The sequence below is a fragment of the Lissotriton vulgaris genome, chromosome 6 (genome assembly GCF_964263255.1).
Source record: "Lissotriton vulgaris chromosome 6, aLisVul1.2, whole genome shotgun sequence".
Classification (NCBI taxonomy): Eukaryota; Metazoa; Chordata; class Amphibia; order Caudata; family Salamandridae; genus Lissotriton; species Lissotriton vulgaris.
Genome location: NC_141694.1, coordinates 930,164,984 through 930,187,426, shown reverse-complemented (window position 1 = coordinate 930,187,426; position 22,443 = coordinate 930,164,984). Strand labels below are relative to the sequence as shown.

General features: G+C 46.8%; 1 protein-coding gene across 1 annotated transcript in view; it reads right to left on the bottom strand.

Moving 5' to 3' along the window:
• DZANK1 (double zinc ribbon and ankyrin repeat domains 1) overlaps window positions 1–22,443 on the bottom strand; it is a 1,079,146-nt gene that overhangs the window by 997,635 nt on the left and 59,068 nt on the right. Inside the window, exon 2 of the mRNA XM_086926915.1 lies at window positions 11,641–11,766. Coding sequence (XP_086783041.1) covers window positions 11,641–11,749 — 109 coding nt within the window. The 5' untranslated portion in view covers window positions 11,750–11,766. The remainder of the gene's footprint in view (window positions 1–11,640; window positions 11,767–22,443) is intronic.

Below are 22,443 nucleotides of genomic sequence, written 5' to 3'. Positions count from 1 at the left end.
CCCCTCCTTTCCACCCCCATCCGGGGGAGATCCCCTACCCCGCCCGCTCCCCCCAATGGAAATCAGAACAGACACCTCGTTCATAGTAGTATAGTTCAATATTATTGTTTCTTTCTTTCGGTCACAGATTTAGGACTTCATTATACGAAAGTTGATAATACTTTCAGAATTATGAGCACGAACTTGTTTGTACATGTATGCAGCATACTTATTGTTGATTCCACTCATCTTCGCTCATATTTGCCATTTGCACAGATTGTATATCTACAGCTATACCTTGTAATGGTAATCATTGCAGTTTTGCTTGGACAAGTATTAGGATGGTCATGAATGTACTGCTCTTGTTTACACAGAATACTATGAGATCCATAATGCTGTAACACAAACTGTATCAACACAAAAAACGTAATAAAATTCTGTGTTAAAAAAAAATTAGAAAAGAAATCATCCATTTGCACACACAACTATATCAATACGGAGGAGAGAAGATTTAGTCATTCTTTCAGCCATTTAAAAACTGCCTTGGTCTTGAAAAAAGCGACATGGGGTGGTAATTCTGAAAATAAGCTTATGTTTAAGAAGGACAAAGAAGATAGCAGTTCCTTTAGAGCACGGGTACTCATAGTACTGGCCGCAGGCCGGTGGCGGCCCAGCAAGCCTTCCCTGGCGGCACACGGACCATGAGACATCGTACCCGTGTTTTCAAAGAGTGTCTGCAAACACTCTGCTGCTCTGTGGGGGCCGGGCGATTCATTCCAGCGAGGTCAGAGTGGAGCTGCAGGGGCGCAAAAAGGAGGTGAATGCACATGCAAATGGTCTTTTTAAAGACCTGTGAAGTGCTCGGGCTGGGGAAGCTGGCTGGGGAAGCTGTCTCAGCCCGTGACACACAGGCAGGGTGAGATGACAGAGGGTGACAGAGGGAGGTAGAGGGACAGAGACAGAGGGAGGGAGGGAAGACAGAGACAGAGGGAGAGGGAGGGAAAGGGAGAAAGAGAAATGTAGACAGAGAAAGGGAGACAGACAGAGGGAGGAGGGAGACCGAGGGAGACAGAGGGAGGGAGATGGAGTGAGGGAAGGGAGTCAGGGAAGGGAGTGAGGGAGTGAGGGAAGGGGAGGGAGTGAAGGAAGGGGAGTGAGGGAGTGAGGGAAGGGGGTGAGGTAGTGAGGAAAGGTGAGTGAGGGAAGGGGAGTGAGGGAGGGAGTGAGGGAAGGGGAGTGAGGGAAGGGAGTGAGGGAAGGGAGCAAGGGAAGGGGAGGGAGTGAGGGAAGGGGAGTGAGGGAGGGAGTGAGGGAAGGGACGGGAGGGAGTGAGGGAAGGGGAGTGAGGGAAGGGAGTGAGGGAAGGGGAGTGAGGGAAGGGAGTGAGGGAGTGATGAAAGGGGAGGGAGTGGGAGAAGGGGAGTGAGGGAAGGGGAGTGAGAGAAGGGAGTGAGGGAAGGGGAGTGAGGGAAGAGGAGTGAGGGAAGGGAGTGAGGGAGTGAGTGAAGGGGAGGGAGTGAGGGAAGGAGAGTGAGGGAAGGGGAGGGAGTGAGGGAAGGGGAGGGAGTGAGGGAGGGGGTGAGGGAGGTGTGAGGGAAGGGGGTGAGGGAAGGGGAGTGAGGGAGGGAGGGAGGGATGGGACAGGAGGGAGGGAGTGAGGGAAGGGGAGTGAGGGAGGGAGTGAGGGAGGGAATCGAGTGAGGGAAGGGGAGTGAGGGAAGGGGAGGGTAGGGAGTGAGGGAGGGGGTGAGGAAGGGGGTGAAGGAGAGGGTGAGGGAAGAGGAGTTAGGGAGGGAGTGAGGAAAAGGGGAGTGAGGGAGTGAGGGAAGAGAATGAGGGAAGGGGAGTGAGGGAGTGAGGGAAGGGGAGTGAGGGAAGGGGGAGTGAGGGAAGGGAAGGGAGTGAGGGAAGGGAGTGAGGGAAGGGAGTGAGGGAAGGGAAGGGAAGGGAGTGAGGGAAGGGAAGGGAGTGAGGGAAGAGGAGGGGGTGAGGAAAGGGGAGGGGGGAGGGAGGGGGAGGGAGGGGGAGGGAGGGAGGGGGAGGGAAGGGGATTCAGTGAGGGATGGAGTGAGGGAAGGGAGTGAGGGACGGGAGTGAGGGGAGTGAGGGGGGGTGAGGAAGGGGAGTGAGGGAAGGGGAGTGATGGAAGGGGAGGGAGGGAAGGGGAGTGAGGGAAGGGGAGGGAGGGAAGGGGAGTGAGGGAGGGGGTGAGGGAAGGGGAGTGAGGGAAGGGGAGGGAGGGGAAGGGAAGTGAGGGAAGGGAGTGAGGGAAGGGAGTGAGGGAAGGGAAGGGAGTGAGAGAAGGGAGTGAGGGAAGGAGAGGGAGTGAGGGAAGGGGAGGGAGTGAGGGAGGTGGTGAGGGAAGGGGAGGGAGTGAGGGAGGGAGTGAGGGTAGGGGAGTGAGGGAAGGGAATGAGGGGAGTGAGGGAAGGGGTGGGGAAGGGGAGGGAGGGAAGGGGAGTAAGGGAAGGGGAGTGAGGGAAGGGGGGTGAGGGAAGGGGAGGGAGGGAAGGGGAGTGAGGGAGGGAGTGAGGGAGTGAGGGAAGGGGAGTGAAGGAAGGGGAGTGAGGGAAGGGGAGGGAGGGAGTGAGGGAAGGGGAGGGAGGGAGGGAAGGGGAGTGAGGGAGGGAGAGAGGGAAGGGGAGGGAGTGAGGGAAGGGAAGGGGAGTGAGGGAGGGAGAGGGGGAATAGGGGGAAGGGGAGTGACGGGAAGGGAAGGGGAGTCAGGGTGAGGGAGGGAAGGAGAGGAAAGGAGAGGGAAGGGAGAGGGAAGGGAGAGGGAGGACGAGGGAGGGAGAGGGAGGGAGAGGGAAGGAGAGGGAAGGAGAGGGAGGGAGAGGGAGGGAGAGGGAGGGAGAGGGAGGGAGAGGGAAGGAGAGAGGGAGAGGGAGTGATACAGTCAGAGTGAGTGAGACAGAGGGAGACCGGGGAGGGAGAGAGGGAGATAGAGGGATGGAAGGAGGGAGGCAGAGAGAGAGAGATAGAGGGAGGGATAGAGAGAGAGGTGTGTATGCCGGGTCTGGTAGCTCAGTGGACGAAGGCGTCTGCTGCAGGGACCTGTGTTCAACCTCATGGTCACAGTTTTTTTTGTTGCTCTTGCCCCGCCCCCTCCCCCACTGACCCCACCCCCACCGGCGAAGCCCTCAGACACAAACAACACTGTAAATTTGGCCCCCGAGAGAAAGTTTGTGAGTACCCATGCTTTAGAGGCTAGGGAATTGACTTGCAAGTTTAGAACAGACTTTATGCAAATACTGGCGAGTTGGTGGGTTTCAGAAGGAATTTAGCAATAATGGAAACAGGTGTAGCAAGGCTCAGATCTTTTCGTACGTGATACATACAAAACATCATTGAGGTTTGACAACCAATCAAAACCGGTGGAGGTTGCTCTGACTGCTCTATCAACTGCCTCACTGGAAACTCCCAATGGATAATGGTATGGTCTTTTTTTCACATATGAGTGTATCCTTCGTATGAAGTAACTTGAGGAAACCTTACATATAATTTACCCTCATGCAAAAAATGGAGTTCGTGCTCTTTCACATTTCAGGTGGTTTCCCTGTAGGGGATTATAGAAACTTTTAACATAAAGCAATTATATTAAATTAATTGTTGCACTAGTGGCGCCAAAAAGATATATTCAAGTGAAATTGCCATTTTTTTCCAAAATTAGACAATACGACATTAAGCAAATACATTTTTCTCCCCTTTCAAAATAGGTCGATTAGCCCTTTCACTGTCCAGCGGACTATTTTTTGCCAGTAACTCAGTAGGGCTGAGGATCAGATTGACAAGCAGGCATATGGACATGGGGAGATGGATTGATCGCTGAGAGGTAGCTGGGGAGTGTTTTTCTTTTCCTGCAGATGGAGTCCAGGTGTATGTAGCCTGAGCAAGTGGTAGTTTGAAAAACAACGTAAAAGGCTTTCAGTTCTTCTCTTCCCAGTTGGTCAAGAACAGGTTCTTAAGATGTCACAGTTTGGCAGGTATGATGACATGCTTAGCCAATTTGGGATTTGCCACATGAACTATTAAAAAAGTCAGGACTGACCGAAAATCTTACCCTTTTAGTAGGTTTTGAGTTTCCAAGTCGGTCACATTTATGAGGTAGTTTACAAAGCCTGAATCCAACAGTACTAACATCATATTGTAAATCCGAACACTATGTCGGAGTCAGTTGGCAGGGTAGACAGGAAATGGACTAATCTTAACGAACAGCAAATCTGAACTGCTATGACGTCAGGTATGTTCCCTAGGACTTCAATTCTGCAAATGCCATAATGCTGCTTCTTGCTACTCTCTACCACTGCTGCACATGTAAAAACTCTGACCTCTAAATGGCACAGCTCAAAACACTACACTGAATGTCTACGTTCCAGCAGCACCAACGTCTCTGCTCTCTTCAGTCAAAGACTGAGAAGGCTACCCCGGCAAACCTCACTCCCCGATTTAACATTATATTACCTGTAAAACGGCATAGAAACTCTCGAGCGGCAGGCAGCCTACACTTCTTAAAACATTCAGGGAGATTTGGTTTTACTCAGGTTCACTAGGATTATAGTTCGGGGGAAAACCAAACTGTGCGACAGGGTTGACAAAAGTTTTTAGTCGTTTTTAGGTCTCGTAGCGAAAACACAGCGCGTCAGCGCTGTGTCTCGCTAGAGATCTATTGTTGCCGACTGTGCTTCCCAGGAGACAGTGCCGGCCGTGCGCATCGCCTTGGAGGTGATTTGAAACTGGAACGCGCGTTGTGGTCAGGCGCTGTTTCCTGGGAATCTCAAGCACCACACACGCATGCGCATACATACACACAGACACACACACAAGCGCCCACGCACGCACATACATACATACAGAGACACCCCCCCCTCACACATACACACGCGCGCACACACACACAAGTGCACCGAGGCCCCCCCTCCCCCGCCGTCACCGTCGCACACATACATACACACACGAGCATACACACACACAAGTGCACCAAGCCCCCCCAGCCTTTTGGAACTTACCTGGCCAATGTCGGGGACTCTGCTCTCAGCACGCGGCGCCCAACTTCCTGCTGCCGCGGCCCCGGGGCTCTACACCGCTCACAGGAGCCCCGGGCCACGAAACGCATCGACTCCGCCTGCCTCCTCTTCCGGTCTGGACGTGGCCCCCCCCCGTCACAGGCGACCGTGCCTGACTTCCGGGCAGCCGCGGCGGGATTCCGGGGGCATAGATTGGTTTCAAACATTATTAAAACTAATGCTCTTCAAATAAACCGCACAATTAAATTGCGATGTTCAGGGTGGTTATAGTCCGCTAGATTGGACACAGTTCTGAGCTACATAAAATGTTATACAATGGAACTCACGGAGAGCGACAGGTGTTTCCTCAATCTTAGAGAAAGGAAGAGAAACATACTCAGGAAGAGGCACAGGATGAAACATCAGCCAGCTCAAACATGGGGAAAAATCATCAGAACACAAGGGCCAGCCCAGAGCCGCATGACAAGTATTACACACACCTAACGCTTTACACATCTTTAGAGAGGGCACTGCTGATATGTTAAAAGTCTGCAAATTTATAGCAGCATGAATCATACTTTGTAATAACCATAAAATATGTCGGAAGGCGCGATACTAAAGAATCGTACAGTGCAGCAAAACAATCTAAAATTGCATTGCCAGGTCATTCACTGCTTTGGTTCATCAAAAACAGTGCTACCATTTATTAAGCACACTTTAGTCACCTGACCTTTGGTGCATCACACATAAAATACAGAAATCACACAAACAAAACATTATATATAAAACGTTATAAATTGGCATTTGCGACACATTTTCCAAAATTAACATAGGCTTTTAAAGGTGTTATTCTAAGGGTTGAAACATTACCATATGCTTGAGGGAGAGATGAGGAGTGGAGACAAGAAAGGTGATAGATGTTCCTCGGCCTTTTTATATGAGGTAGAGTTTTGCTCTTAAAAGGCAATATGAAAGGTAGTGACTAACTATCACACTCTCACAGACTCTCCCTTTCTCACACTCTCTCTAACACTCTCACAAACTCTCACTCTCTCACTGACACTCTTACTTACACTAACTCTCACTCTCACTGACTCACTTACACTAACTCTCTCACTCACCCTGACTCACTCACACTGACTCACTCACACTGACTCACTCACACTGACTCTCACTCACACTGACTCTCACTCGCACTGATTCTCTCACTATCACTGACAGACTCTCCCACTCTCTCACTCACTGTCACTAGCAGACTCTCACTGACTGACTCTCCCACTCACTAACTCACTTACTCACTGTCCAGACTCACTGACCAACTCACCCACTCTCTCTCACTCACTAACTGACTCTCTCACTCACTAACTAACTCGCCCACTCATTCTCACTCACCACTCATTCTCACCCACTGACTCACTGACTCACTCACTCACTCACTCACTCACTCACTCACTCACTCTCAACACATATTGCAGTCCAAATGCAATAGGTGTCACATTTACGAAAGTTATAACTATTGGCATTGTCATACACAATGCCAATAACTCAAACTTTAATGCTGCGAGACCTATTGCATTGTAAATGCTTGTTAGTATTAAATTTGTTTTGACAAAATACAGAGCAAGAGAAGAACCACAATCAAAGTCGCCTACAACCCTATCCGGCCGGTGTGGAAGGATCAGTTGCACAGGCAAATCAAAAACCATAAGGGGGTGTCAGACATTAAACACAGGAAGCCGCCTACAACCCAAAAAGGGCCGGCAGCGTCTTAAGAAAGGAGAAAAACAGTGAGAGGGCTGTACTCTATCACACTCAGCACTGAGGCAGTCATTGGCCGCCAGTCCTATCCAACCCCACAGAGGAGACCCTCAAGCCCCCGTGTAAAAGGACACCTGCGTTAGATCCCCCCCAACCAGCCATGGGCTAAGCTCGCAATCTTGTCTATTATCACAAACAAGAAAAGGAAACCAAAGAAAACCCCCTCCCCCGAAACAAAACCAACCCACTACCCCCCACCCTCTCCCCCCTTCCCCCCCCTCCCCATGGTCCACGTCCACCGAGCACTTTCAAGCTGCCAACCGCACCTCTTCTACTCTAGCCCACCCATCCGTGAACCCCTACCCCGTGTCCCCAAGGTGCAACAATCTGAGGTATCTGGGGCAGGTAACCTCTTGGAACTCGGAAGCCAACAGAGACAGGAAGGGCTGCCACAACTCAGTGTATTTGGCGCCCTCCCCTGCTCTTGACAAAGAGAGTTTTTCCATTCCAAGCACCAGCCAGAGGCGGTGGAGCCACCCTTGGTATGTGGGAACCTGAGTAGAGCGCCAGAGTGCCAGTATATTCTGCATCTCTGACCCCAGGGTAATGGCTATCGGTCGGCCTCTACGGGAACGCAGCGGGTAAGTCAAGGGATTGGGGAGTCCCATAAGGACGTACGAAGGGAAGCGGGGGATCTCTGTGTCAAAGTGAGTGTCTACATCATCCAGCATCTGTCTCCAGTACCCTGCCAGCAGCGTGCAGTCCCAGAGCAAATGAACCAACGTGCCCACCTGTCCGCAGCCGCGCCAACACAGTGCATCTTTGGCATGATCCATCTCGTGTAGGGGCTCAGGGGTGTAGTACCAATAGGTCGCTACCTTGGTGAGGGTATCAGTAAGCCCCATGTGATACGCTGAGTGCCGTGCTCTATAATATATCCCCTCCCATTCTTTGTGAGTAAGCGTCCTCCCCAATTCCCGCTCCCATCGCGCCCTGCCTGCGCTGTAGGTGTGGGTGTGTCCGAAATAAGTTGCTTGTATGTTTGGCGAGTAATCAACCAACGTTCGTAGGGCGTTAGGTGTCTGTCCGCCCGAAGGGCGCACGCAGTCTCTGAGAGCCCAGTGCCTCACCTGAAAGTAACGGAGCCTCTCCGATTTTGGCAGCCCGAACTCTTGGCGGAACTGTAAAAATGGGATAACACCCTCCAGGGTGTACATGCGATAAAGGAACCAGCAACCAGAGGGCTTCCACCTTGCATAGGCCACCTCGTCCTGCCCAGGCTGGAAGCCCGAACTCCCCACAATGGGGGTGAGGGGGGACGGGAGAGTCGTGAGTTCGTGGCTCACGTTCGTTCGGTCCCAGACCTCCAGTGGGACCCTCGTAACGTAGGAGGCGTACAAGTTAGGGGGTCTATGTTGTCTATGTAAGAATGGGATCTCCTGCAGAGTTCTGCCAGCAATGGCGTGATCTTGGAATAACCAATGCTTCCCAGACTCCCACCTGCTCCACTCCACCAGAAAGCGAAGTTGCGCAGCTTGAAAGTACGCTGCCAAGTCCGGGACCCCGATCCCGCCCTGTTCGGGGGACAGCATCGCCAGACGAAGCTTCAGGTGGGGTTTCCTCACATTCCATATACACTGTGACAGCTCAGATTGCACCTGCTTTATCCAGCCCGGAGGGGGACAGAGAGGAATTGTGCGGAAGAGATACAAAATCTGGGGGAGGGCCGTCATCTTGACCGCCGCAACCTTACCCAACCATGATAGTGGGTAGTGCTTCCATTGCCCCAACTCAAATCCTAATTTTCTGTCGTAAGTGGGTGTAATTGATAGTCACAGAGTCCGATAGGGAAGGGGCAAGCTGTATCCCGAGGTATGGCACCGCATTCGAAGCTCATTGAATGGGGAACGCACCCTGCAGGAGGGCTCAAGTAGACTTCTCAAGGGACAGATCAAGAGCCACCGATTTGGTTATATTGACCTTAAGCCCACGACACACGACCGAAGATCGTCAGGTCCTCAAAACACGCTGGCAGGGAATCCCTTGGACTAGAAAGCGAGATCAGAACGTCATCAGCGTACAAGCTGATTGTGTGAACATCGCCCCCGAATTTGATCCCCGTCACCCTCGGATCTAATCTAAGGAGTTGCGCAAGGGGCTCCATAAAGAGGGCAAATAGGAGGGGCGACTAAGGGCACCCCTGTCTCGTACCTCTTTCGATGGCAAATCGGGGAGATGTGAACCTGTTTACCCGGACCGCGGCCATAGGGAACTTGTAGCAGTTCATCACCCGAGCACGAAACTTCAGACCCATACCCATTTTCTCCAGGACCTTCTCCAGACAGGGCAAATGCACCCTATTGAACGCCTTCTCTGCATCTATGGCCAACATCATGTATTCCCCCTCTGTGCGCGCGGCCTTTTCAAGGAGATGGAAGGCCCGCTTAGTATTGTCAGAGGTCTGGCGCTCCGGTATGAACCCAGACTGGTCCGGATCCACCAGGCAACCCTTATACGGGCCCAGGTGTGAGGCCAGGATCCCGGTGTAAAGCTTGAGGCCTACGTTAAGAAGGGAGATAGGTCTGTATGCCCCACATTTCGTACGGTCCTTTCCCGGCTTGGGTATCACAGCAATGGATGTCTCTAGCAGGTCCCAGGGGATCGCTCCCTGATCCGAGAAGGAAGTAAATAGGCGCGCGAGCAGCGGGGCAGCTTGGGCACAAAATATTTTGTAAAATCTTGCCGGGAAGCCATCTGGGCCTGGGGCTTTCGCAACATTGAGTCGGGAGATGGCGTAAATGACCTCTTCTGGTCGTATATCACCCTCCAGGTGCTCCGCCTGGTCCCGCAAGAGGGCCGGAAGGGGGACAGAGGCCAGAAAATCGGCCTCCTCTCTATCAGCCGGGGGGTCAGTGGAATAAAGATCCGCATAGAAGGTACTAAAGGAGCTAGCGATGTTATGGTCCTCCGTGACCCGTGTGCCATCACCTCTAAGTACTTCCCGAACCGTCCGCTGCTGCGTCACTTCCCTCAGCTTGTGTGCAAGTAGGCGTCTACATCTGTCCCCCCCCCAGTGTAATACACATGGCGCAGCCGCAGTGCCGCGAATTCCGCCCGATCTAAGTCTAATGCCGCTAGCTGCTGCCGCGCCGCCTTCAACTGCCTCCAAACTCTCGGGCCCCCGTCCTCCTGAGCATATGTTGTAACTCCTTGGTTCGCTGTGTGAGTTCGTCCCTCTTAACCTGACGCTCTACATTCACCGCCGCCGAAATGGCAATAAACTCCCCCCTGAGAACCGCCTTTAGCGCGGCCCACTGTGTGGCGAGAGTAGTGTCAGTATTGTTGTTATGTAAAAGGTAGTCTGCAATTGCGCGCTGAATCTTAGAGACCACCTCCTTCCTGTGTAGCAATGTTTCCCGTAGTCACCAAACGCTGCGTGATCGCTGCGCTACAGGCATGGAGAGGAGCATGATCGGAAAGTGAGGCTATCCCTATGTCTACCCGGGTAACAAGTGCCTGAGTAGGTGTGGATGCAAGCAGGTAGTCTAAACGCGCATATGTCTTGTGTGCATTAGAGTAATACGTATAATCTCTCTCACCTGGGTGGAAACTGCGCCAAAGGTCTTGGAGGCCGAGATCAGCCAAACGGACCAATCCCTCCGAAGAAAGAGCCCCCGCCTGTGAGGCGCGCTGGCACGACCTATCCAGGACCTTATCGAAGACTAGGTTCAAGTCGCCCCCTAGCACAATATGGCGGTCAGCTGTGGTCGTGATTTCATTGAGCGCCCTATGGAGGAACTTTTCTTGGCCTTCGTTGGGGCCATAGACAGTGCCTACAGTGAATGTGGTTTCCCCCATCGAGAATCTATAAGCCAGTAGCCTCCCCTTAATCTCTGCAGACTTGTGTAGGACCTTGCCCATAAACTTCTGAGCTACCAAGATCGCAACTCCGGCCGTTTTAGTGGGGTTTGAGGAGAAAAATTGGAAGGGGAATCTACGGGAGCGAAGGCGATGACAATCTTTTGGGAGGAGATGTGTCTCCTGGAGGAGGCAAATGTCGGCCTGGGATTGCTCCAATCATAGCAGGACAGCCTTACGCTTGACTGGATTGTTCAACCCCCGGACATTAAGTGTGAGTATTGTAAGGTCCGTGACCGGCATCTAACGAGGGGAACACCTAACCAGCCTTGGCAGTACTCTAGAAGCACCAGGTATCGCATCTCGTAAACTCGCCCACACTCAAAGGGTCCCGGAGAAGAGACCAAACACAAACCCTCGGTGGACCATGAACCATTCCCCCCCTCCTCGCCCAACCCCCAAAGCCCCCCACAAAACACACACCCAATGAGTCCATCATCTACAGATGATAGGTAGAATGTAGAACGGGGTAGTCCTCCGAACTTTCCAGTGGTCTCCCTCCCGCCAACGGCACGGCGGCTAAAACAGGAAATCATGGCCCGACAATGAAGCTGAAATGTCAACCAGTGTGGGCTGCACTGCCATCCGAGGCTACCACCTCCACAGCGGCCCTCTGGCCTTCTGCTATTTCCGTTTTAGTTGTCTTTAACAACTTTACTAAATATTTAAAAAAAAATTAAGCTAAATAAAGGTCTTATTCTTTCAATTGTTGCACAATCTGTTCCCCTCATTTTTTGACCAGACCAAAATTCTTATTTAATACGGAAAGAAACAAAAACTGTGTTTGAACATCAACAAATATGGTGCGAATGAGCACTGACGTCATTTAACTCCATTCCAAAGTTATGCACGTTGGAGTTTTTTTTTTATTGTGTTTCCTTTCAACAATAGGCCATTTTATATAACTGTCTAAAATGTTTAGAGAGAAAAACCTAATTTTATTAAATCTGCATTCACCACTTGCGTTAATTATTCTTACCTGACTTGATTTCGACCAGTGTGTTTGTATCGATTTCATGCTTTGCTTTTCCTGGAGGAGGGACTCTCAGAGGTATAATTTGAGGCACTGAGATTGAACCTGCAGTCATTTTAATTGAGTTCAATACTGAAAAACATAAAATACACTTGCAGATTAGTATACAGTACCAATGTCACCTTTACACCCTTTCATACCACTAGTCCCCACCTGAGTCCTCCCTCGAATACGTCAATATAGAACTTTCTCCAGCAGCGTAAGAGCCAATGCTTGAAGACCTGGACTATATTGCTTCCAGCCCCACATGGCCCTCAGCAACTTAATTCTCAACCAAGAAAATCCAGCAGCTGGACATTCCCGAAACCCACTCATGCCACCCATCCAGCCTCTTGGGAACCCCTTGGGATCCCCTTGACTCTAATCATATGAAACGTGGCGTTTTAATCTACTCCCAAATCAAACCCTATACTTACTCCCTAATCCACGTCTCTAAATAGCCAGTCAGCTCCCATCTTGATCACCAGTTTTCAAATAAAAATACTGCATCAATTTCAAGCTATTTAGACCACGACCAAGCAAACCTCATCAACACAATGATGCTCACTCTGCACATCCTTTTATTCTTACTACTTTTTAGGTACATTCACCTCTTCAGTCACTCGACCTCATTCAAGGATCATGCCCACCATTCAGACTCAAACACAAAACCATTCCTATCTCAGAGAGCAGGACTGACACCCTTGTACATCTGAACATCTAGGCACCTGCATGGTGGACTTTAACACCTTACTTAAGGTTAACAATGGCTAAGAACAAGCAGTGGACCACATTAGTCGCACCTCTCTGCTTAGTTCCTTTTGTAATTATTGAAAATGATGATTGGAGATGGTGTGCACAAACAGCTCCTGTACCTGCCGCTGTGAGGTGCAAGCTGCCAAGCAGATTTAGACAATGCACAAATCTGGAGTGACGACCTGCAAAGTGGTCTTCTTTTTTTCAATAAAAAAAGACTGATCAATTCCTTTGTGTGAAGTAATCCTTTATTTCAAATATCATTAACCCTTTCGATGCTGATGACGAGCTCAGCTCGTCATCACCCACAGGTGTCGTGTGCTGATGACGAGCTGAGCTCGTCATAGTGCCACTAAAATGGCATTTTCCAGCACACAGCGGGAAAACGCCTAGCAGCCAAGAGGTTAAGAACACATGAGCTCCAGCTAACGCGTTTCGTTCAAAAGGTTGAACTTCGTCAGGGCTGAAAGAATTGTAACATGGATAACATAAGTATACCCATACACACGCAGTGATCCATAATTAAACAGTGGCACATACCAATTTGGTGTTTGAACAGAGAACACATTATGTTATTTATCAATTTGCACAAGTCACACTTTTGGACTCTAGACGTTTAGCTTGTGTCAAAAACACCACCATCCAGGTCCCCTACTCGGCTATCTTTCATGTAGACTCCTGCCATACATCTTGATTTTGGCTTGTGCGAACTAAATTCAAACATGCCCCACAGTTGTTTTGTAGCAACAGTTAGCAGACAACAAGCAGGCAAAATACTGGATACTAGAGCATATTTGTTTAGAGATGTTGTTTCAGTCCAGTGTAGGGTGTTGTTTTCTACTTGGTGTTCCATTTGTGATTTTTTATGTTTTTAAAAGTGTCAAGTGTAAGTTATTTGATGTATGATGTGTTCTCGGTTCAAACACCAAATGGTATGTGCCACTGTTTAATAGTGGATCACTGCTTGTGTATGTGTATACTGATGTTATCTATGTCACAATTCTTTCAGCCCTGACGAAGTTCAACATTTTGAACGAAACGCGTTGGCTGGAGCTCATGTGTTCTTGATGATATTTGAAATAAAGGATTACTTCACACAAAAGAATTTATCAGTCTTTTTTATTGAAAAAAGAAGACAACTTGGGAGTGCACCGCTCCAGATTTGTACCTTACTTAATGTTCTGGGAAATGCCACATCAGCCAACTGCCTTGCCCTAAGCTGCTTATCCTGAACCCACTATCACATAGCTGTTAAGTTTATACAATTCCTAAGTGTGACATTTCCATGATTTCAGTGTGTGCATGAGGGACATTCTACTACTAAAGGTGTGTTGCAGTGAGTGACACATTGCTGATAAAACCAAGCAAGGAAACCCTTTAAAAGAGATAAATATCACAAATTACCCACTTTTAAGTAATGAGATGCTCTACAAAAAGCCTGAAAACTGATGTAAAACCCATGAAACAGAGCATCACAAACCATTGCGAGTGAACAGAACCACCAGACGCCTCCCAGTAACAATTGCTACATTTTAAATGTATTTCGGTGATTGAGTTTATTCTTTGCATAGTGCACAAATGTTCAGTGTCCCTAGAAACCCACTCTACTGACCTGAAGCACTGAGGTGCCACTGCCTGCAGACAGTTGATGAGTTGACCCTCATCTACTGCCCTCCCTCGAGTGACAGGTGCATGGCACTAAAGAAGTCACATGAAGACAAGTGTCACTGCCATGCTGCAGCCACGCTTGTTCTAGTGTTGAGAGTCTGTATGTCTATATCATGCTGGAGTGTCTCTACAGTACTGCCCACTAAGGGTTCATATGGCACGAGGAGGATGTGTGAGGAATGATGAAAACAAGCCAGGCCCAGGCTGATGACTGCGGTATTCTTAGCAACCACAGTCACCACTCCTTGGCTTCAGGCCCTGCTCTCTGACAGAGTGCCAGGGGCACCTGGAATCTGCAGCAGACCTCGTCATGCTTATAGTGACCTCCTGAGTGAGCACTGCACAAAGCACCTCCAGCAGTGCACAGAGGAGTTATTGCAATATGTACCTTAACATATTAATGCGGGAATGCAACGGTGAAGCATTAAAATAGGTCACCGTAACCCACAATTTGCAATACTTGGCAGGGTTGCTTACAGTAAGCATTCTGAGTGCCAAATTCCCTCCTCTGCTACTATTGCACAATCACTACCATGCCTGATGTCACAACCAATGATTTTGAATCCAACATTTCAGCTAATAGTATCACCAAAGAAAGCCCTCTCAAGCTACTCTTACTACTCTTCCTCCAGCATCCTGTATTCTCCTCAAGTTACTAAGTACTCAACAATCCTATCAACCCAGACACAACACAACAGATCACTCAGACCGGGTCTCCTCTAATCTCTCCAGCCACTCGAGCTGTTGCCTGGGGCGTATTACTGTCCACGCCCACCTCTATCAGAAGCTGTTCCTATTGGTTTGTGCCTAAGCCCCCTCATTTCTTTTTTTCCACAAAACATTCCTTGCTCATTGAATTTACTTATTTATTTCCTACCTTCAATTCAAAATTTCTCACTTTCTCGCAGCAATTCTGCACTTAACGGGATTCTACTGCTTCATGCTCAACTGTGTAAACAATGAGACACTCTACTTTGCTGAAAGCACATCACTCTCAAGATCCTGCCTTCACCCACTGTCTCTCTGCCTCAGAGCATGCCAACCTCCCCATCTGTCGGGACCCTCTATCTACAGTTTAACTTACCCATCCAACTCGAGTCATTCTACATGGCTACTGCCACTGCCATTTACCAACTCTTAAATAGCTCCATAATACACCTTTTCATGACCTTCCCGGTTGGAACCTGCAGCACTCCTCTCCCAGATAGTGACTAACTTTGCCAATAGAACAGTATTTTTTCTCTCTTCTCCCAAGCTTCTCAGTCATCTAACAGTATTCTACCTCCTTAGTCACGAGGTTCTCAGTACCTATTTCCACAAACACCAAGCTGGGTTGGTCTGTGTCAAACAGAGAGAAAAGTACAAACTGCTCATATTTCTATATAAAATAGTCATAGGTACTTCACTTCTTTACATCTCACATCTCTTTACACATTAGGTTCCAACCCACATAATACGCTAAACCAGCCAAAACTTTTCAACAGTCTAGAAAACACCCCTTGCTACATCTGGATTCTGATGCTTCCAGCTGTTTGGAGCCCTCTTTTGGAGATATCTCCCTAATCAACAATATGTAATCCATTCACTTTCTCAATTAAGAAGAGGTCTTGGATCCATCTGGTAAGCCACAAATATAGTCAGCCATTTATAATACTGCATAAATCCCAAAACCAATGCGACCATAGTGAAATTAGCACAGCACAACTTAACGTCCTCATGGTTCACAATTACCTCTTTCTGTCCACCGGCAGAGTTCTCCACTTTCGCTAGGTGCTGTTCTATTCCTACAAGGTGTACCTCATGCCTTCAAACTGGTCCTTTCAGCTCTTCTAAAACACCTTCTATCGCTTAGACTTTAAAGCCAATGCTCCCAACTGTGGCCTTTACATTTCGTAACTTGTAAGGTAATTTTTCTCTTGCCGTCAAGTCAGCAGTACAAGGATCTTATGGTCCCTTCTCTGCCTGATCTGACTGGGAATTCGCCACATGGCATAAAGCAAAGTAGTCTTTCTTTTCTCTGGCGTGCTTTAGTTTAATCACTTTTAGTGATTTATCAATTCAGTCTGTCTCTGTGCGTCAAAATGAGGGGCGTTCTGAAGCCTTGTCTGGGGTGGGCAAATGTCATTCACTGTGGCTGTTTGCATAGGCGCTCTGGGATCCATCGTCCCACACCATCACTCCCCAGGGCTCACCTCGAAGTTGTGTCAGGTTTGCCATCAGGGTATCCCGTCCTAAACACTAGTCGTTTGTGAGCTCATGGATGTCTTGAACCCTCCTCCACCAGCTGTCTCATTCCTTTTACATGTTATCTGGTTACTGGCCCGATATGGTTCTCCACTAGCTTGGAGCAGAGGGCCGCAGCGCCATCTTGAATCTTCTGTTTGCATCGGAGGAGGTGCTAAATGCCTCACAGTGGTCTGAGGTGAAATAATACTTTTAGCCCTGGGTCCAGACTATCCTGTGACCCCGCCTCTCTGCCGGCGTTGGCTACCTCAACTTTGCTCCACTCCCACCCAAGGATGCCACTCTGGGCCCCTTGGTGGAAGCCACTTCACATGAAGCCGTCTGACCTGTGAGATCTGCCCCCTAACTCTTGATTTATCACCTAAATGACTAAGTCACAACTACATAGTGAAGAAAGCTTTCTGAAATGGGCCTTATATACGGAAGTGAAAAAAATGGTCTCTATTTGGAAGCATGCTTTCTGGGTACTGCAAATACTAATATTTTACTTCATTTTCTCACAACTTCTAGAGCACAATATGCAGCTTAGCCATAGCGTTATATATTCAGGATATTTCTCTAGGGCCTGAAAAGTGGGTATTTTATGTGATATCTGTATTCAGTGCACTGAGATAAACAAGTCTCTAAGACTCGAGTTAAAAAACACAATCTAAATAGTTTTATAAAACTTTAGCTAATAATTTTTAATAAATACTTATGTTCTGATGCATCAAAGAACTGCTGGTGCAATCTAAATGCAAGGCAAATTCATATTTTGGCTAAGTTTCTCTGCAATTTTCCTAAGTCCATGATTTTTAGATCAATATACTTCACACTGCTGATCCATTACTCATACTCCCATCAGACAAAAGAACTAAGGGACAATCAAAACAAATCTGATTGCATTTTCTCGGAATAAGCAAGTTGAGAGGACACCAAAGCCTTAATTATGACTGACCTGGAATTATTCCTGTTATTTCTCTCAGCTGGTATTACCATTAGCAGCAGGGAAATAAGAAGGATTGCAATATTGGAATGTTGGGAGTTCCAATGAAAACAATTAAGTTGATGAGTTCTAATAATGAGCTTCTGCTCCAACTTTCCAATGACTGTCTTTCTATTTCTCCCTTTTTAATTTAGGACACTCATCCTAAGTGGGTGGAATGTTCTAATAGCCTTATAGCCCTTCTGCCTCGGGCTACACCAGTTGTTAGAGGTCCTCTCCCTCATTATAGGTCCTTGTCTGCGGTTAAGACCTATAACTCGGGTTCAGGGCCTTTAACAACCGGAATAGCCCACAGTAGCATGATATAAGGCTATATTACAAGTTTTTGGTGTATAACCATATCAAAACCTATCTTTCTGCAATAATTTGCACGTTTATCCCAGGTCTTTCAGACTCATCTGAAATATTGATGCGGAATACACCTGGTATTTCCAATGGGCCCAGGGACTGCTGTTAAAGGACCCGATGGGTTATAAGAGCCAGTAATAGTACAGGTCTCAATAGGCCTTCTCACATGAAAACTTGATTTAAAAAATTGATCTCAGGCCCTGACAAAGTACCTTCCATGTGCGAATCAATGTTTAAGCGGAACTGGTCAAGTTTTAAACAGAGAAGATTCAGGGCCTGGTGTCACCAGTTTTTCATCCTGTCAAACCCAAACGGTCGAATGAGGTCAGAAAATGAGTCCTCTTGTGCGTGCCAAATGGAGCTAACCTCGTGTCGCTGCTATGTGACATAACAGATTTGACCAGTGCCTTTTTTCCCCCTAAAGTTTGATGTCAGAGCAAAATCTCCTTTGGAATGCCCTTTCAAGTTGGAGTATATCATGTCATTTCACAAAGGATTAAAAACTTGCAAACGTCTCTGCCTTGATACCTCTTTTGTTGCTAAAATGTTTCATAACAGGTCAAGCTGAGTGGATTACCCCAGAACAAAAACAGACAAATAAAATAGCTGAAGCCATGCACAGCATGGGAAGAGAATCTCAGGCACTGTGATGGGAAGCCACTGTCTGGCATAAAGTAGTTGCTGCTTCCCTCAACCCACAAGACTCTTAGAAAAGTTGGGGCAAGCTCCCCTCAGTATAGTCAACATGCAAGTTCTCATGCCTATGGCGGAATGACAAATATAACCTACAGGTGCCCCACCCATTTTGCAGAGTCACTCCCTCTGCAAACCATAGGTACTGGCATAGTTAAGAAGTGGTCACGGTTAGGAGGAACTGCACATATGTAACAAGTGGGAGACCAGTATGCCCTCTCCCCTCTAGGGGTATGTGTTAAGAGACCTGTGCACTTAAGCTCTTATGTGCAGCAACCAGCCTATAGTGAATCCTAGAGTCTGATATGAGACAGCTGTAGTCATCATCATGGATGAGAGTATACATTGGGTGAACCTCCTAGGCTGATGAAGCTCTCTTCAACTCATGGAACACCTCTAGCAACTCGTAGTGCTAAGTCAGCCCACAGGGAAATAAAGCAGGATGCACAAGAAAATGTCAAACAGGAGGCAATGAACATAAATTCCACATACACAAGAGGACATGTGTTACTACGCAAGGTATTAGACGTGTATGATGGACTGTTTAGACTACAGCCAGCATGAACACTTAAAACAGACTTTCAAACGGCACCACCTAGTCCCAGGAATAATGTGGTGGATAAGAAGAAGAGGGGTCTCCCGATTCGGCAGATGGACCTTAACTTGAGATGAGTTTGAAGTAATGAGATTTTAGCGGCTGCAGTACACCTATGTCCTCTGGGATTTTGGGATAGTGTGGCAACTAAGTTACTTGGGCTATAAGCCCAGACCCAAGAAAAGGGTTTTGTCAGCCTCTGGCTGCTCTGTGTGCCTTCCATTGAGTTTCTGCCAGTATATATGAGATCCTCCTCGTATTTGGCCCCAGAATTTGGAAGAAGGTAACCAATTCCACATAGACATACCATACTGGACGAAATGGGTGACAAGAGGAAACAAGCCCTTCCACAGAGCAAGCGCAGGGATGACAGTGAAATGTAACTGTGATATTCATGCATTATGTATTTCATTGCTTTTGTTAATATTTGATTTGTCTGTCCTCCTGCTTGAGATTGTAATGTAGACTGTTGCTGGGAGTCTGTTGGACACTTGATGGCAGGCAAAAGTAGAGAGTCGGTACAGTTTCTGTACCTGAACATTAAACCTGAGGTTTAGCTTATCCTATGCCTCTGGATGTTATTTCTGTGCACCCCAACTTCACAGTATCATACTGTGACGGGGTCTTGTTTACAGTATTCTATAATCAGCCTTTACTGAAACCGACTGAAAGAACATATAAAAATGGAAAGAATAAAAATATAAAGCACTTTCCAAGTGACATCAAATAGACAATGAGAGCATAGCTTGAGTGATCTGTGATATCACCTGATATCCTGAGATTAAACCGGTCTATTATTGATAATCATCTTCAATTTTGTGTTGAGAGTTGACAACACTTTGTATGGGGGTGCATGAGTTATATTATGTTTTGGGTGGTGCGCAAATTATAACTTTAAGTTATAACTATAACTTTAGAATTTCTTATACTTGTGTAGATTCAGTTGGTTTTACATACAAATAAATAATTAAATTTTCCTAACTATAGCTTCTTTTCAACCTTGGGTTATACATTGAAGTTGTAAGTTTTTGTAACAACTTATTTTTTAATCATATAATGTTGTTTATTTTATATGAATTCATATATATATATATATACTCACTGTGAGTTTAATTGTTTTTGAATGTATAGACTGTGGATATTTATTCGCAGTCTTTCTTTTGTTTCCATGTGAAAAAGCCTAATGAATTCTTAGTGGGAGGCGGTAATGTTGAAGTCCGCCCTTTGTGTTGATTATTTAAATCCAATGATGGTAATGTGACCTTACCATGTGATCAAGACTGTGGAGACAGTCGAAACGCGTAATGGCGGACAGGCTCAGCAACATGCATAAATAAAGCTTTGAGAAGTGATGAGTGTGTACTCCATAGAAGATCACAAAAATTCTTATCAGGAATAATATCCGTTCTTTCAAGTCGTCATACAGAGGACAGAACTATTTCTGGTTGCAGTATAACATCTTTATTATTTTTTGTGGAACATGGACAGCCGACACGTGTTTCGCCCCCTCTTGGCGAGTTGCGCCGGGGCTTTCTCAAGGCTGTAGGGGAAGATGAATGGATTGTTTAGATGTGAGATGAGATAGCAGTTGACCCCAAGAGGAAGAAAAAAAGTCACCTAGAGTGGAAAAGTTGTTGGAATATTTTTTGATGTCTCAGCGTCAAGGCCTTATCTAAACCGTGAAGTGACAGTGTGTCGTGCCTCAAGTCAATTAATTATAGCTTTCATTATAGTGAGTCAAAGCAATCGACCAGAAGTGCAAAAGAAGGTGCAAACCATAGAAAGATGGATCAAGTGATTTTAAGGCAACAGAATAAGGAGTGCGCTTTAGGCAATGTCTCAATGTTCAATGTTCTTTTAGCAACCCAGAAAGTAACCAAAAGTACCAGACCAGGATGATGTGGTAAGACAAGACAAAAGAGTAACAGCATAATAAACAATATAAAGTAATCATACCTAATTTCACATATATAGCGTATATTATTATGATTTCCAATTTTAGTAATATCCAAGGTACAGGGAGTTCAATACTCCAGGAGCAGAAGTTCTTCTGTGAGTTCTGATAAAATAATTTTTTATACAAAATGCTTGTAACCAAATCTTATGCCATAGCATAGCATACAGATCATACAATATAACACATACAGAATCATTAAAACCGCACAGATTGTTGTATTAAAAAGGAAATTATCAATTGGATTCTTTTCCTAAGTTAATTATTTGAGATTAGTCATTATTTACATGGTGGTACGAATCTTTTTTCCATGTGCATATTCGTCTATTGAAATCAGCGTTTGGTGGCCCTATGGGCACCCACCTGGTTATGGGTAATTCGCATGTCAAGACGAAAACTGATTAGGGAAAGTCAGCTTCTTAAAGGAGCACATCAAGTATGAAAAACCGACAGTACAAAACGTGTATTCAGCTCGTAATATTCATATTAGTAAAGCGTACACGAGAACACCCAGATTACAGGTGTGTTCAGGTCCCACAAACGGAACCATTATTATGACGTGACTTAAAATAAAAACCACCATGGTTTACGAAAGCAAGACGGGACTCCCTTGTAGTTGAGATAGTGCTTAACCAAAGACAGATGCATTTGGTACAAGGAGCTGATACGATCACATAAGCATGCTTGCTATCTAGAGCGAGTGGAGCGGACCGCAACCTATTCCCCTCTCGCCACGCTTATCAGAGCCCCAGACATACTTTTACTCACTTGTTGAGCTTATTCTGTGTTCGGTCCCTGCTCCCAGTCCTCAGTCTTCGGATTAGTTTACGGGTTGAGTCCCAGGCTATCCGTCGCCCGTGAGACAACCGGAAGTTAAAGGGCATGAACCGGAAGTAAACCCGGGAGATCGTATTTACAGGTTTTGGATTATCTTCGTTTTTTGTGAAGAGACCCGGCTAAGTTTTACTGTGCAAGTTTGTTATTGCATATTTTGTCAAAAGGAAAAATAATTTAAAGTTTTAAGGTTAATTGTATCTCAGTCAAATTCGGTGCTTAGGACCGCCATTTATAAGAGGTGTTGACGCCTTAATGTCAGACTATCAGCCTATATGGGCGAAGGCGTCACAGGGCATGTACAGCGTCGAGTAATTATTCTCTCTGTTGTACATAAGATCCTCACATAATATACATCGTATCTTGTGAATATTTGTTATTCTTCCTAACCTACAGAGCGGGGATATAGTCATGATTTAGTTAACCAACCCATTCTAATAGCAGAAATTCATAACCCCGGGGCAGGTAGAGAGCAAATTTTGGCAACTTTTAGCAGGACACAGAAAAATTCATCATGTTACATCCTAATCTAATTTTTGATTCTTAAGGATTTTTTTAAAACATGCATGGTTGTGGAAAATATTCATTGAGCAATCACCGGTGTCACGTTTTTTTGTTTGTTTGTTAGGTCTAAGCAGATCAACATTCTTAAACAACCAAATCTTGCGGGGAGCAAAGGTTGGTCTAAACAGT